The 17,472-nt window shown below is 44.9% G+C and overlaps 1 protein-coding gene across 1 annotated transcript in view; it reads left to right on the forward strand.

Annotated features, from left to right (window-relative positions):
* Positions 1 to 17,472, forward strand: part of LOC126416207 (uncharacterized) — a 1,274,366-nt gene that overhangs the window by 1,239,444 nt on the left and 17,450 nt on the right. Inside the window, exon 5 of the mRNA XM_050083799.1 lies at positions 5,148 to 5,294. Coding sequence (XP_049939756.1) covers positions 5,148 to 5,294 — 147 coding nt within the window. The remainder of the gene's footprint in view (positions 1 to 5,147; positions 5,295 to 17,472) is intronic.

A 17,472-nucleotide genomic window follows, 5' to 3' on the forward strand; every position in this document is an offset into this window, starting at 1 on the left:
CAGTTGTTGGAATGCGTGTGCAAATCTGTTAATTTGGAGAAAACGAAGAACATTTTCGTCTACTGCTATGCAAGTTGCAGTTGTTTAAGCCGTGTATTCTTTACATTGTTCATGCTTTGCTATCACTCGTTTATACCATGTTGTGGCAAAATAAATGCAAGGTTGCAAAATTTCTGTTTGTTGCTTGTATTTTCATCATTTGTACACGTATTAGTATGGATCACGGGTATTAAATTTCACACTTTGTTTACACGTAGCAATGCATGGTTTTTTTCATTATGTGTACAGTATAGGAACGAACATTAATTTATACTCGTAAGTATTATGAAGAGACAACACAAATTTTGGGACAAGAAGAAAAACATACTTTCCTTCATTTTTAACTTACGACATGTGTTAGTAACAAAAAAAGTTGGCGACGTCAGATAGCTCATTTCTTCTTTCATTCACTGATGCCAAAAAAAAAAAAAATCGCAAGACAAAGAAGGAGTTGTGCGACATAAGCTGTTTTGGTTGGCAGGAGAGCCAACACCGTGTTACTAGAAGGAGGCCGAAAGGTACGCGTTTTAGCTCACGCAGGCTGGCGTGAGGTCTGGAACAGGACAAGGAAATTAGAATTTAGAAAAAAGGACGTAGCTGGTGGAATACTTAACTTTAATCCGTTACTGAAGAACGTCGGTCTTGACGGTACATGAATCAATAGCAATAGTAACTGATAATGGCGCCTTGCTAGGTCGTAGCAAATGACGTAGCTGAAGGCTATGTTAAACTATCGTCTCGGCAAATGAGAGCGTGTTTTGTCAGTGAACCATCGCTAGCAAAGTCGGTTGTACAACTGGGGCGAGTGCTAGGAAGTCTCTCTAGACCTGCCGTGTGGCGGCGCTCGGTCTGCAATCACTTACAGTGACGACACGCGGGTCCGACGTATACTAACGGACCGCGGCCGATTTAAAGGCTACCACCTAGCAAGTGTGGTGTCTGGCGGTGACACCACATAAGCGAAAGTTGGTTAGCGTGTTCCTACACCTGATAGTTAACGTCTGTTCCAGTTTCGCGCACGTCCCGTAAGAGTGGCTCTAGTAGCGCCGCTAAGGGGATGAAAATCCGGTTTGCTTAAAATGCACACTGTAATGGTCGTGAGCGTTAGTTACCTTTGAGATTGGACATGGAGGTAATTATCAAAACACCACTGACAAGGGGAGGCCCCCAATTGTGAAATTCAGATTCGATTCATACTGCGCATAATAAAAGCTCATGGCCAGAGGTGTAATGTGGCAAAGCACCAAGATGCACTTCTCAGCCGTTGTCAAGAAAATCGGCAGTTAAAAGAAACCGTTGAGTCAAATAATCTTTTACAGCGTTGTGGCGCAGCGGTAAGCGCTAGGGTTCGTAATTCGGAGGTCGCCGGATCGAATCCCGCGGCATGCAACTTTTTTTTATTAGTTTTTTGTAATTCATATATATATATATATTGTACCGCCTCCATTTTTCCGTTTGTTTGACAGGGTGTACCAAAGCTCTCACGACCGCACTGATTTTCAACGATGTTATAAGTTGCGCTAGGAACCGCGTCTACCTTCTTTCGAAGTTAGCAGGCAACTACGCTGTTATGCGGCGGCTCGTTTCGGTCCATTCAACATCTGTCCATCAAGTGTAACGATTGAGTAACGGAGTTTATATTTCATACCTGCCACAGCAAATTTGTGTTCGTGGGGTCTCTATTCTAATTCGAACGTTTGACTTACGCTATACGAATTCGTTTCGGAATATCGTTTCTACGTCTTCCGTTAACTATACGTGGTAAACATTATGAAGACAATTAACAACATTTGTGAAATACAACTTTGTTTGCGGAAAACATAATGATGTTCGAAGTCGCCAGTTTCTCCACGACAAACGACTTTCAACAACTTGTTATATGCATAATTGTTGCAACTGATTGCCGGGAATTATATATATATATATATATATATATATATATATATATATATATATATATATGTGTGTGTGTGTGTGTGTGTGTGTGTGTGTGTGTGTGTGTATACACATTTGAATTACAAAAAACAAATACTAAAAAAAAAAGAAGTTGCATGGCCCGAGATTCGATCCGGTGACTTTCGGATTACAAACCCGAGCGTTTACCGCTGCGCCACAACGCTGTAGAAAATTATTAATCGTAGAGAGTATTTCACCCACGGTTTCCTTTTAACTGGCGGTTTTCTCGACAACGGCTGAGAAGTGCATCTTGGTGCTTTGCCACATTACACCTCTGGCCATGAGCTTTTATTATGCGCAGTATGAATCGAATCTGAATTTCACAATTGGCGGCCTCCCCTTGTGAGTTTGAACGACATGGCTACGAGAAACTTAATGTTCCTTCTGCGTTATTGCAAGAATAATTGACAAGAATGTTGGCATTGCTAATGAATGCTCCGCAGCGGTAGTCACGGCGACGTACGGTCGCAAGAAGACCGGACTCAGCACTGCCACCTGGCACAACCGAGAGGGAATACCGTCGTGTTCAGCGTATCGCTCTGCCGCACCGTACTGCATTTGCAGCAGCAATTTGATCAGCATTTGGTACCGCAGTGACACAACGAACTGTTACAAATCGCTTGCTTCACGGACAGGTCCGAGTCAATTGACCTGTTGCGCGCATCCCACTGACCCCAAACCATCACCATTTGTGGCTTCACTGGCGTCAACCGAGAACTCATTGGAGGGTAGGGTAGACGTCTGTTGTGTTTCCTGATGAAAGCTGGCTGCCACTGACAGCCGTGTGTTGGATGGAAGGAGGCGAGTCGAGGGCCTGGAACCAACATGTCTGCATGCTACGTACACTGGGCCTACACCTTGAGTTATGGTCTGGAGTGCGATTTCGTATGACAGCAGGTGCACTCCCGTGGTTTTCCCACATACCCTGACTGCAAATTTGTACGTCAGTCTCTTGACTGGATGTGTTGTGCTGACATTCATGGATAGCAGTCCAGGGATTTTTTTTTTCCAAGAGAATAACTGCTGTTCTAACGCAACATGCTCTACAGAGTGCTCGATCATCAGATCTGTCTCCAGTCGAGCACATATGACATCATCGGACGATAACTCAGGAATCATGCACAACCATCATTAACCGTCTGTGTATTGCCCGACTATGTGCAACAGGCATGGAACTCATCCCACAAGCTGACGTCAGGAACCCGTGCAACACGATGAATGCACGTTTGCCTATTTGTGTTCAACATTCTCGCTGTTACACGGATTATAAATGTATCAGCATTTCACACATCTTCGATTAAAACAACAGTCGAGATCGCAATAACATTCCTTTATTACAACCGTTTTCGGCTTGTGTTAAAGCCATCTTCAGATTTCTTTGGCCACCTATGGCTGCTGCTGGCGACTACTCGGTTGTTCACGTGATATCGCGATCGTACACTGTCGTGCAATCACGTGAAGAACCGAGTAGCCACCAGCAGCAGCCATAGGGGGCCTAAGAAATCTGAAGATGGCTTTAACATAAGCCGAAACCGGTAATAATAAACTAATCTTTTGCGATGACTGGCGGTCAACGGCTCGAAGAAACCATTCCGAGGTATTCACCGTCAGTCACATTCGGTGGTGGCGCTAACAAATCTCTCCTCTATCCTATATTTTTATATTCTTCTTAAAAAACAACAAAATCTTATTTATATTTCAACCTTAAATTATTGTCATTTTGAAAAGTATCATTCTTTGTAAATGTTGTAGATAAAACAGAAGGAAAAAAAACTGTAAACAGATGAAAAACGAAAATTGTAAGATGTACGACCTGTTTTAAACATCTGGTAACAGGTCCATAATTTGGCAATAAATAAATAAAAAATGTCACCGTGTGGGGTGGCCGCCTGGTTTGAGGTACCATGTCACGGACTGTGCGGCCCCTCCCGTTGGAGGTTCGAGTCCTCCCTCGGGCATGGGTGTGTGTGTGTGTGTCTGTTTTGTTCTTAGCATAAGTTAGAATAAGTAGTGTGTAAGTCTAGGGACCGATGACCTCAGCAGTTCGTTCCCTTAGGAATTCACACACACTTTTTTTGCGATGTCAACTATTGTTCTATAGACAATGTTGTCTAAATTTATGATTTCACTTTTCTGTCGCTTACGTTAACCTGTGATCTTACAAACTGATTCGCTGAAATATTTTACCTAGACAAATGTATTCCAGAGATTTCGTTACACTACATTAATTATTTTTTAGTGCTGCGATTTTTTTTAAAGTCACAGCAGTTACGCTGAGTGCTACGGATATAATGGGTGAAAAAATAATAATTTATCAATTTTAGTGGCTGTTGAGCTACGTGGCTGTAGCTTATAAAGCAATAAATAAACGGTTATAGGTTGATAACTGTAAGTGCGGCCACAATCGCGAGTAGTCGAATGAGATGGTTGGTTGTTGGGGGAAGGAGACCAGACAGCGAGGTCATCGGTCTCATCGGATTAGGGAAGGATGGGGAAGGAAGTCGGCCGTGCCCTTTCAGAGGAACCATCCCGGCATTTGCCTGGAGTGATATAGGGAAATCACGGAAAACCTAAATCAGGATGGCCGGACGCGGGATTGAACCGTCGTCCTCCCGAATGCGAGTCCAGTGTGTTAAACACTGCACCACCTCGCTCGGTGTCGAATTAGATATAAAGCACTTGCTAGAGAGGAAGAACGGTCGGGTCGATATACATAACAGATCTGAATGACCACAATCTGTCCCCCCCCCTCCCCCCCCCCCCCCACCTCCCCTCCCCCCACCCCTCGGCTGTGATTAGTTTGGATTCTCCACAGCTGCAAAGTTCCGGCTGTGTAGTCATTTGTCATTTTCGAGTGAGTGTAGCGTAACCGTCAAACAGGCAGGTACGGGTTACAAACAAAGCATTCGTCTAGTCGTACACTGGTAACTCCTCCATTTCCGATTCCTTAAAAAATGGAACTTCCATGTATAAAATGTATTGGACGTCACTAAGGGATCTCTTTCTCAAACACTGGAGGAGTATAGACTGATCTAGTTTCAAGAGTAGCTACTTTTTCGTGAATCTCAATGTTTACCACGTCACATCTCCTGAACTGTGTGTCATACAGTGATATAATTGTGTTGTTGTTGTTGTTGTTGTTGCTGTTGCAGCGTGCTGGGCTCGTGCCGCTGCCCGTCTCACTTCGCGGCCCGCCGCCTGAGCGCCGGCGCCGTCTGCCTCTGCGAGTGCTTCGGCGCCCACCATTACTGCCTGCGCCAGCGCCGCGGCAAGGAGTACTTCTCGCAGGCCGACAAGCAGTCAGTACACCCACAGCCTCTCCTCTCTTCTTATATATACGACGGGCCATTAAAATTGATACACCAAGAAGAAATGCAGATGATAAACGGGTATTCATTGGACAAATATATTATACTACAACTGACATGTCATTACATTTTCACCCAATTTGGGTGCATAGATCCTGAGAAATCAGTACCCAGAAAAACTACCTCTGGCCGTAATAACGGCCTTGATACGCCTGGGCATTGAGTCAAACAGAGCTTGGATGGCGTGTACAGGTACAGCTGCCCATGCACCTTCAACACGATACCACGGTTCATCGAGAGTAGTTACTGGCGTATGGTAACGAGCCAGTTGCTCGGCCACCATTGACAACAAGTATTCAATTGGTGAGAGATCTGGAGAACGTGCCGGCCAGGGCAGCAGTCGAACATTTTCTGTATCCAGAAAGGCCCATACAGGACCTGCAACATGTGGTCGTGCATTATCCTGCTGAAATGTAGGGTTTCGCAGGGTCCGAATGAATAGGGCAGGCACTGGTCGTAACGCATCTGAAACGTAACGTCCACCGTTCAAAGTGCCGTCAATGCGACCAAGAGGAAACCGAGACGTGTAACCAATGGCACCCCATACCGTCACGCCGGGTGATACGCCAGTATGGCGATGACGAATACACGCTTCCAATGTGCGGCCGGCCGTTGCGACCGAGCGGTTATAGGCGTTACAGTCTGGAACCGCGCGACCGCTACGGTCGCAGGTTCGAATCCTGCCTCGGGCATGGATGTGTGTGATGTACTTAGGTTAGTCAGGTTTAAGTAGTTCTAAGTTCTAGGGGACTGATGACCTCAGAAGTTAAGTCCCATAGTGCTCAGAGCCATTTGAACCATTTGAACCAATGTGCGTTCACCGCGATGTCGCCAAACACGGATGCGACCATCATGATGCTGTAAACCTGGATTCATCCGAAAAAATGAAGTTCTGCCATTTGTGCACCCAGGTTCGTCGCAGGTGCTCCTGTCTCTGATGCAGCGTCGAGGGTAACCGAAGCCACGGTCTCTGACCTGATAGTCCATGCTGCTGCAAACGTCGTCGAACTGTTTGTGCACGTGGTTGTTGTCTTGCAAATGTCCCCCTCTGTTGACTCAGGGATCGAGACGAGGCTGCACGATCCGTCACAGCCATGCGGATGAGATGCCTGATTACCTCCACTGCTAGTGATACTAGGCCGTTGGGATCGAGCACGGCGTTCCGTATTACCGTCCTGAACCCACCGATTCCATATTCTGCTAACCGTAATTGGATCTCGACCAATCGCAATCGCGATAGGCTACAATCCGACCTTTATGAAAGTCGGAAACGTGATGGTACGCATTTCTCCTCCTTACACGAGGCGTCACAACAACGTTTCAGCAGGCAACGCTAGTCAGCTGCTGTTTGTGTATGAGAAATCGGTTGGAAACTTCCCTCATGTCAGCATGCTGTAGATGTCGCCAATGGCGCCAACCTTGTGTGAATGCTCTGAAAAGCTAATCATTTGCATATCACAGCAACTTCTTCCTGTCGGTTAAATTTCGCGTCTGTAGCACGTCATCTTCGTGGTGTAGCAATTTTAATGGCCAGTAGTGTAGTTCCTCTGTGTGTCTCTTGTTTATTACTGGTATTGTTCCTGTGCTCTACCCAACACACTGCCCACACATCTGAAACCGTATAGAGCCACGAGTTTTGCCGCAAAGGGAAATCGCCAGAGGTACACTTTCGAGCCACATTAATGTAACCGCTTGTCAAGAGTTCGAATAACAACCGTTTGTCGCGGAGATCGCTGAGAGACGTGCAGGAGGGGTGTCAATGAGGTTCTGGAAGGTACACACAGGGACGTGCAGCATGACAACTCCTGTACCTTGGCCAGCTGCGCGAGGTTTCTCGGTTGAGATTCTATGTCGTAAACAGCTCGATTGAAGTGGTCCCAAAGATTCTCTATTGCATTTAAATACGGGGAGTTTGGCGGCCAGGGGAGTGTGAGTAGCACAGGTCCGCCCATCAGGATAGCGTTCCAGATAGTTAGCAGCATTCGGCTTTCCACCATCTGGCCGCCGCCTTAACAATAGGAGATAAAAAGACGGGCACCTCAAGTGCAACTTGTTCGTCTAAAGTATAGCGACCCAGCCGCCCCTAATGGTTAGGGAGCGTACCTGCGGAGGCGACCTGACACAGACTAGGCAGGCCCCCAATGCCTCCAATAGGCCTCTCGTTCTGCGATGGAAAACACTTTTATTTGACGTCAACGCATCTATAATCGAACATGAATTAAGAAAATGAAGGCACAATTGCGACGACAATAAACGTAGTCTTTCCACGAAAATAGGCTAACTCCATTTTCTTTTAGTTTTATGAGCAAAATCGGTATAGTTTTTACTTTCGAATGTAAGATACAATCCGCATATCATTATTTTGTAACATCCAATGAAGTGCACCACCACCAATCACGAATGATCAGCAGAGACATGTCCACCATGTGTGAAAAATCAGGAAAAAAAACCTCCGATTATTTTGCCGCAAAATTTACCGATCACCGCAGAATGTTTTAGTTGTCTCAAAACCATCATTGGACTAAAGAAAAAGCGAGAATATAAGCTCCAAAGAAAAAGATCTATATTAAGCAATTTATTTCAACTCGTTGAACAAATTACACGACCTGAGAGCGTGTCTCGCATTCAGTGTTTGCAAATAAACTGTCATGCAAGTGTGTATTACAAACATTTCAGACAACCTTCTACACAATTGGCTCACATGTCAGAAGAAAAAACACATTCATTTTACGTCTGACAACAATAAGCTATAATTCAAGGGAACGTAGCTGACAGGTCCCCTTTTACCAACGCAATGTTACATCATACTAGCGTTTATGAAACAAATCGTGAGAGCCTGTCTCGCCCTGTGTGGGTGGGAGATTTAAATTTCGTTAAAAGATATCGCCACAACGGAAAAAAAAAGAAACGCCTGTCAAGAATCATTCCGTGGTGCCCTAGCCATCTCCTGTACGCACTAGGCGGCACGTCGTTGATATCCATTTGATAGGCTAAGTAATTAAACTGATCATGAGACTCAGTCCGCATGGCTATTTCTTTTTTTTAAAGTTCGGATTACACTTACCAGGTAGGTCAAATGGGAATCCGTGGAGGGAATACGATGTTCCTTTCAAGGAACACTATTGAGAAATGACATTTGAAGCTGACCGCAGAGGGATTCTACAGTTCACACCATACACTTCGAGTAAGAACTGCGCTATTAAAAAACTATCATAGTGACTGTGTGTGGTGTCACCGCCAGACACCACACTTGCTAGGTGGTAGCTTTTAAATCGGCCGCGGTCCATTAGTATACGTCGGACCCGCGTGTCCCCACTATCAGTGATTGCAGACCGAGCGCCACCACACGACAGGTCTAGAGAGACTTACTAGCACTCGCCCCAGTTGTACAGCCGACTTTGCTAGGAAAGGTTCACTGAGAATTACGCTCTCATTTGCCGAGACGATAGTTAGCATAGCCTTCAGCTAAGTAAATTGCTACGACCTAGCAAGGCGCCATTTATCCTTTGCTATGTATCTAATGAAGCATGTACAGCAACAAGACCAATGTTCACCAATTGTGGATTAAAGTTAAGTATTCCAGCAGCTACGTACTTTTCTTTATAGCATTCATTACGTATCCTGTTTCAGACCTCACGCCAGCCTGCGTGAGTTAAACGCGTGCCTTTCGGTTACCCGTCACTGTGGAATGGCTGTCTTGCCAGTCCACAACACTGTGTTACCGTCACCGTGCATAAAAAGCGGTCTTCAGTCTACAGGCACACTCATGAGTTGCTGACAGTGTTACGCTTCCGGGTAGAAATGCTGTCTGCGATTTGGAATCAAGTCTATCCATTCTACCACGTACTTGTATCTTGTAGACACGCCTTTTAATGATTACAGCCACTGGTGAATCATATTCGTGCCACAGTCATATCTCGAAACGAGTCACCTTTTTCGAACCTATCTGCTGAGGATCCTATACAGCAAAATCTCCAGCTCTATTTTTTAGACAGTCCCTCTGCGTCTTGGTCGTGGTCGAACTCACTTCCACAGACCGGTGTAAAGTTTCATCTCCCTGCAGTGTAGGATGACCATATCCAACAGACTATCAATCACACGAGAGGGTTCCTGTGTTGTCCCTTCATAAGCAGTTTAATACACTGTTTTTTCTGTTGTAACACACCCAATCAGTGTACACCGTGATACACTTTGTTTTTTTCTACCATGACTTAGAGATCCGTGTCAGCTGCTTCTAAACTGTCATTAACACGTTCCAATCCTCTGGCTCTCACACAAAGATGAACATGGCATGGCATGAACTGTACAGCTACCACAACACAGGCTAGTATTAATAAAACACAGGGGAGATGTTTGTCATTGACAAAAATGTGGAAGACATGGCAGCATGTGGAAACTGAAAGAGCGTGGCATTCTAGAGCTCTTCGAACAGCTATTCGAAGGTGAAGTCCTGTACACTTAATCTCATCTTCCCCATTGACAGGGTAGCGGATGTCTCGGTGTTCCATTTCGGAAAGCATTGTTGCTTCATTTTGTAGTCCTGTACATGATTACTGTTATGGTGTTCACAATCGCTGGAAGTTGCTGTTCACAACACGCGTGGGGTAGTACAAATAAAGATGTACTGTCACCTTATTGGTGAAAAAAGACCATGTGGAGGGCATAGCACCATATGGAAATAGGACCAGTCTGTAGCATTGACGAACACTACCAAACAATTGTATGGAGGTGATGACCTCTACATTTTATCCCAGGCTCCTCGGCGACAAGTAGCAGGTATCCAGTGTTCTCCCTCCATCTCAGCCGAGTGGTGTCAGTCAAGCATTATGCGGTAATCATCAGCATACCCAGTGGATGGTCAGGATGAGAAAGCCACCATTGATATGGAGTGACGTACTATAGTACACACCGCAGTTGATTGCGAGATCAATTTTACCCAGAAGTCGGAGAGAGCTATATCTACCACATTCTGCAACCCTTGTAGAAACAGAGCGAGCTGAGTTAATGCTATAGGATCGTGTTTTGACCACTCGGTGGAAATGGGAACATGTTGTCGTAGCTCCGCCACCCGTGTACGATGTGTAAGGTTAGCGCCAAACGAAGCCGCCTCCTGCAACACTACGTAGTGTAAAAGACAGTACAAACAGTTATGGTGGTGTCTCTTATTGGGGAAATTAGGAAGACTCAACATCATACAGGTACTGCTGTCTGAAGCAGATCCACATCCCTCAGGGTCCATTCACACCTATCACCCAAACATTCTATCATCTTTATAATGCACCATCCAACAGCGAAAATTTAAGAACTATAAAAGCTCCGCTAACTTCATCCAATAGATTTTTACCACATCTTTCTCTTCCAATATATCTAAAACGAATACCGTCTGCATGCCGGCATCGAGCATACGCGGCGATCCTATTAAATATACAGGTATTTATCCATTGGAACAGGTTGCGAGTGATCGACGTCGCTTGCACAGACTGGTGTAAGGTTTCATCACCTCTATTGTACGAGAACCATCTCCCACAGGTTATCAGTTGCAGGAGAGGCTCCCTGTTTCGTTGTTTCATACACCACTTTCCCTGCTGTAAAACGCTTTGTACACTGCCATACACTTTGTTTTCTGCCACGACTTCGACATCTGCGTCAGGTTCTAAACTGACATTAACTAGATATCGCTGGTGTAAATCATGTTGGTGCTGCTGATCCAACAACACATCCACACACTGGGTGAGTGAAATAAAAGAGAGTCACAACACAGGGGAACTGGAGCGTTTCCAAACAGCTCTCCAAAAGTGACTGACGATCTCTACATTTAAACTCATCATTCACAGTGAGGGATAGCTGATGGCGCTGTGTTCAAATTGATTGATTCTTCATATTGCTGCCATGCACGCGATCACTGTTTCAGTGTTAACCATCCCTGGAAGGTGTTGCCTCCTCCACCAAGACTCTTTCTCCATCTCAAACAAGCGATGTCAGTCGGTCATTATGTGACAATCAACAGCGTACCAGTGGATTGTTTGGATGGAAAGGACGCCGTCGATGTACTGTCATAATAAGCATCATAGTTGATAGTGCTATCAATTTTAGCCATTTTATCGTAATTTCAACACCGACCAATGATGCGGCAGCATGCGTACCAATTTCTGTATCGTCGCTAAACAGCCTCTTCACTACTTTGCGAGTACCATCGCGAGTGTAAGTAGATGACTGAGCGGTACGTTAATTCATTGTTAATTCTCGAACGTACACACCAAAGTATAACAGACAGCGACCTAGATATCTCTAGCACCTCGATCATAGTGCGTATCTACGATCTTTCTCTATGTGGATGGGAGTCGTAGGGCATTCTCGCATTCTTAGAATAAAGTTAGGGACCGAAAGATCTCCTCCCATTGTCTCTGACTATTGGTCTCTGCAGCACTGGGACCGATTTAATCTGCAGCTGACCAGAAGTAGACCGCTATATTCCTCGTTTCGAGGAAGAACAGTGCGAACCAAGGCTGTATCTGCTGTCCCACACCCATCCAGGAGCACAAGCTTTCTCCAAAAGCGCGAATGTCGAGGAGGTTAGCGCCCCTTATCGGTGTATAGTAGATATGAGTCTGTTGTTGTGCTATAACTGACGGTTAGGGACACGAAACGAGTGGCTTCTATGCATTATGGAGCTCCAGACAGACAGAGTTTGTTGCATTTTACGTAAATCAACTGCGCTATCAATTCTAAAGTATTGTTCTGGTGTCTGGGGTCATTACCAAGAAGGTATTGGAAAAAGAGAGAAAGTAACCACATGCACTGCTAAGGGTACAGGGTTCTGCACTTAAAAATCACTATAATGTTAGATCGATACAGTTTCCGACCTATTAGTCGTATAGAATGTAACGCTGTTACTATCAGAATGTAAGAAATATATTTTCAGCACATGACATACATTCTCCTTGCACATTTCTCTACGATAAACTATGGTGATAAACTGTAAAATGAAAAACTACTTCCATAAAACATCTATTCCTTGTGATACATGTACAGTATAGCTTTGCAGAGGTATATAGCTCCCACTATTCACATCCCATCATGGTTCAGAAATTATACTATGCTTGCATCAGTCGCATATAAAATGATCTTTAGTAATGGAGAATGCTAATTAGAAAGAAAGAGACAAACGCAAAACAGCCGTGTTTGACATGTGAAATTACACATCATGCCGCCACCTACTCTGTAAACAGGACATCTGACAAGCAGATGTATACATGGGGATTGTAGTGCCGATTTATGCGACGTACTCCATCCCCCTTGTACCTCATAAACACCTGTTGCTAACTTAGAATCATCGCAGTTATTCGATGCGCAAGTCGCCGAAGTGGCGTCAGATCGAAAGACTTGCACCCGGTGAACGGTCTACCCGACGGGAGGCCCTAGTCACACATTTCCATACCACAGTTATGAAACTGACGACCCGATTTTATGCCCAAGATACAACGCTATCAGCGACTTGTGTGTGTGCCTGTAGACTCAAGACCGCTTTTTATGCACGGTGACGGTAACGTAGTCGCTACGATCGTGTTTTTAATAGCGCAGTTCTTACACGAAATGTATGGTGTTGGCCATAGAATCCCTCTACGGTCAGCTTCAAATGTCGTTTTGTCGTTTCTCAATAGTGTTCCTCGAGAGGAACATCGTCTTCCCTCCACGGATTCCCATTTGACATACCTGGTGAGTGTAATCCGACTACTGAAAAAAAAATCTTCATCGAAACTGACTTTCATGATCGATTTAATTGCTTAGCCTATTAAATTGATATCAATGACGTGCCGCCTAGAGTGTGCAGGAGATGGCTATGGCACCACGGAATGATTCTTGACAGGTGTTTCTTTTTTTTTTCATTGCGACGAAATCTTTTAACGAAATTTCAATCTCCCACCTACACAGGGCGAGACAGGCTCTCACAATGTATTTCGTAAACGCTAGAATGATATAACATTGCGGTGGTAAAAGGGGACCTGTCATAGTTTACAAACCACCTACGTTCTCTTGAATTATAGCTTGTTATTGTCAAATGTAAAATGAATGTGTTTCTTTTTCTCCGACATGTGAGTCAATGGTGTGAAAGATTGTCTTAAATGTCTGTAGTACACACGTGCATGACAGTTTATTTACAGACACTGAATCCAAGAGACGCTCTCAGGGCATGTGATTTGTTCAACAAGCTGAAAGAAATATATATATATATATATTTGGAGTTTGTATTCTCGCTTATTCTTTACTCCGACGATGGTTTTCAGTAACCAAAAGCGTTCTGCTGTGATCAGCATTTTTGGCAGCAAAATAGTCAAAGATTTTCTTTCTGATTTTACACATGGTGGACATGTCTCTGCTGATCATTTCTGATCGGTGGTGGTGTACTTCGTTGGACGTCACAAAATTATGAGGTGAGAATTGTATCCCGCAGTCGAACGTAAAAACCATACCCATTTTACTCATAAAACTAAAAGAAAATGGACTTTGCCTGTTTACGTGGAAAGAAGATATTTATTACTGTTGTAATTTTGTCTTCCTTTTTTTAATACTAGGGCGGCTATGTCATTATACTTAAGATGAACGCCGAGCGGTTCTAGGCGCTACAATCTGGAACCGCGCGACCACTACGGTCTCAGGTTCGAATCCTGCCTCGGACGTGGATTTGTGTGATGTCCTTAGGTTAGTTAGGTTTAAGTAGTTCTAAGTTCTAGGGGACTGATGACCTCATTAGTTAAGTCCCATAGTGCTCAGTGCCATTTGAACTTAAGATGAACAAGTTGCACTTGAGGCAGCTGTCCTTTTAGCTACTATTGTTTAGTTGACTATACACACTATTGTCTCAAGGCAGTTGTCATATGGTGGAAAGCTGTGTGCTGTGGACCATCTGGTGCATTCTCCAGATGGTAGAAGTTGTGCTACTGTATTTCCCTTTTGTGTCACCTGAAGTCTTGCCACATATCACGAGTGACCTCAAAGGTCCTGGTGAGGTCTGCGGCTGTAGAGCTGCAGAAAAAGGGCGGGCAGTGGGGGGAGCGAGATGCTCTGCGGAGCAGCTGCCGGTTTGAAGAAACATGTGTCTTCCCAGTGGATGGATGGGTAGGCGGGGGAGGGGGCGTAGGGGGATGGCGTGATGGGAAGTGAGAGGGCCTCGGCTTTCAGCAGTTTGTGATTGTACATTGAGGAGAACGCACGTTCAACTACCCCCCCCCCCCTGCCCCCCTGCAGTATTTTAGGACGACGATTTTCCCCAGTACATGTGCTGTATTATGACCCATTCATTACGAGTGCTGTTTTTTCACACAATTTTGAATTATAATTACAACAGTGATGAATTTTTTTTACCATCAGTTGTGATAGCGTGTATTGGCTTTGATTACCTGGGCTGCAGGATGGTTTTTGAGCAGGTATCTGTAGCAATCTCTGATAGTGTATGCTTACAGGTAACACACTTTTTAAACTCTTCTCTGTCCGACACCAGCATCTCATCAGTTGAATGCATTTGCCATAAAAAAGAATAAAGGTAGTACCTTACACCTCTGCCTTTTTCCCACCAGCTTGTAGGTGAAGGGTAGAGTTTGAATATGTCTGTCACTGCTTTCAAGTGGTATTGCGAAATTTTTTCAGAGCCGGATAACAATAGTTGTATGGTGCCGCCAATTTTTAAGTTGTATTGCGCTTTTATGCCGTCCTTGTGTAGCACTATCCATATAGTTGAGTAATTAGGCCCCATTTTTGTGATTAATTACGTAATTAGGATCGACCTTTGTGTTAGTTTCCGGATCAAAATAAATAAAGTACACTAACCTAACCCTCCTCGCCCGCATCTGGACAGTTTCCATGTGTTGGGGAGTGCACTTGGGCTTTTCATCCAGTAGAATGCGGGTTGGAGCCCCGGAAAGGACACTACCATTTTTAATTTCCCATCAGTTCCAAGCGCCTCTGGTGGTATAATTGTGTTGCGGGGGTTGCATTAGGAGGGTGCACTAGGGCTTTCCGTCCAGGAGGACCAGGATTCGAGTCCAGAAAGAGTACTGCCATTTTATAATTTCCCGTCAATTCCAAGTGCCTCTGCTGGTATAACTGTGTTAGGGGGGTGCAGTTGGGCTTCCCATCCAGGAGGACCAGAGTTAGAGTCCCGGAAGGCGAACCACCAGTTTTAATTTCCCGCCAGTTCCCAGGTGGGACATCAGCACAGCCCTGGGGCAAAGAAATTCCCATCAATATTCGATATTTCCCGTCAATATTCGAAATTCCCACCAATAGGGTAGGTTCGGGGAGAGGTGGAGGAGAGGTGCAGGAAGAGAAGGGGGCTGGAGTGCATGTGCAGGCTGATAAAAACACGTGACGTCATCCAGGTGGGCAGGGTAGCGTGGTCGGCGACACGGATGGGTGGGGGCGCGGGTGGGTGGGGACAGAGGTGATTAATTTAATTAATTTGCATATCAATTTGATATCAAAAGTGGACTGACGACCCTATCTCCCATCTGACCATACTAGTGTGGTCATCCACGTGCTCTTCAGATGACGCACGTACACTACGAGCTGAGTGACACATTGTATCGTCCTTTCAGTGGATGCCATTGTGCCGAGAAAAAATACAATTATTGTAGGGGTGGACTTGGTCCCCAAGGATAAATGCACACTTGTGATTATCCATTGTGCCTTTCAGAATGATGAGATGGGCCAGGTAATGCCACGAAAACAATCCGACGATTGTTCCAGGGTGTCTGCTTTCAGATGTTGCACACTGTACACGCCAATGGCTACGGGTCCAGAGGACCATAGTTCATCTGAAATGGCCACCTGTCGCCACTCAATGGATGTCCAGTTGCGCTGATGGCGTGCAAATCCCAGCCTTCATCTCCCATGAATAGCAGTCAGCATTGGTGCAAGAACCAGGCACCTGCTCCGGAAGCCCATACGCAGCAACATTCGCTGAACAGGCGTTGAGGAGATATTGTTGGTAGCTGCTTGGTTTATCTGGGCGGTCAGCTGCTCAACAGTTGCACGTCTCGTCGCTCGTACACATCTCCACAGCCTTTGCTCACCACTGGCATCTATGGCCCATGGTGCATCACGTTTGCCTCGGCGACTGTTTTGTTGAGCGCCATTTTACTTCCACGTTATACTTTAACCGCGAGACATGCGAAGAGTTTGATAACTTAACTATTTCAGAAACGCTTCCATCCTTGACACGAAAGCCCATGATCGTGCCCTTTCGAACGTCAGATAAATCGCTCCATGTCCGCATTACGACATCGACTGCTCTGTTTTCCATGTCCTCCCGACACTCTTTATATAAGCTTCACTGGGGGTGGTGTCAACTTCAGTCCGTGAGTGGTTATTAGCACGCTGACATCGAACATAGGCGGTAGTTATATTAATGTGACTGTTCCATATAGATGTCCGTCCTCTGATGTATTGCGAGGTACAGCGACGGTCAATATTTTCTGATGAGTGTTCACTGTACATCGCAGCCGTTTCAGGATTAATTCACCTCATGTCCGGTGAAAGGGCACAATGACAAAGAAATCAAAAAGAAAAAGAATGTATTTGTGACTGGTTAGCTATTAGTCGTGAGTTGTTGAATGTGTATCTGCGAGGACAGAATCATCGTTCACCTAAAGGAAGAACTGATTATTTAGCCATTATTCCTTCTGTAGCCATTTGTTCACCCTCATCTGTCTTTTTTTCAGCGATGGAAATTTCGTCGCTGCATTAAAATGGCGTAGCTATTGCTGGTTGCTAAAGACAAAGACAATGGATGAAACAGAAAGATATCTAAGAATGGAGAAACTCGCTTAAGACCTGAAACTGAGTAAATAGATAAAGCGGAATGCTTTAAAAATGGTTAAATTATTGAACTAGTTGAAGAGGAGAGCATCACATGAAGATATACAAAGGGCTAACACCTCAGGAAGCCATGATTTGTAGAACTATGTCACCTCCAAAGAAAAATGTAAAAGGTAAAATAAACGAATCGTCCCAGTGCCGAATGTAGAGTTTGTGTAGGACTCATGTAGAGAGTGAGTGTAGCCCTCTTAGAGGTAATAAACTCGTAGGTGTCATCCTGAGACGTACTACTCGT

This window comes from Schistocerca serialis, chromosome 8, assembly GCF_023864345.2.
Source record: "Schistocerca serialis cubense isolate TAMUIC-IGC-003099 chromosome 8, iqSchSeri2.2, whole genome shotgun sequence".
Classification (NCBI taxonomy): Eukaryota; Metazoa; Arthropoda; class Insecta; order Orthoptera; family Acrididae; genus Schistocerca; species Schistocerca serialis.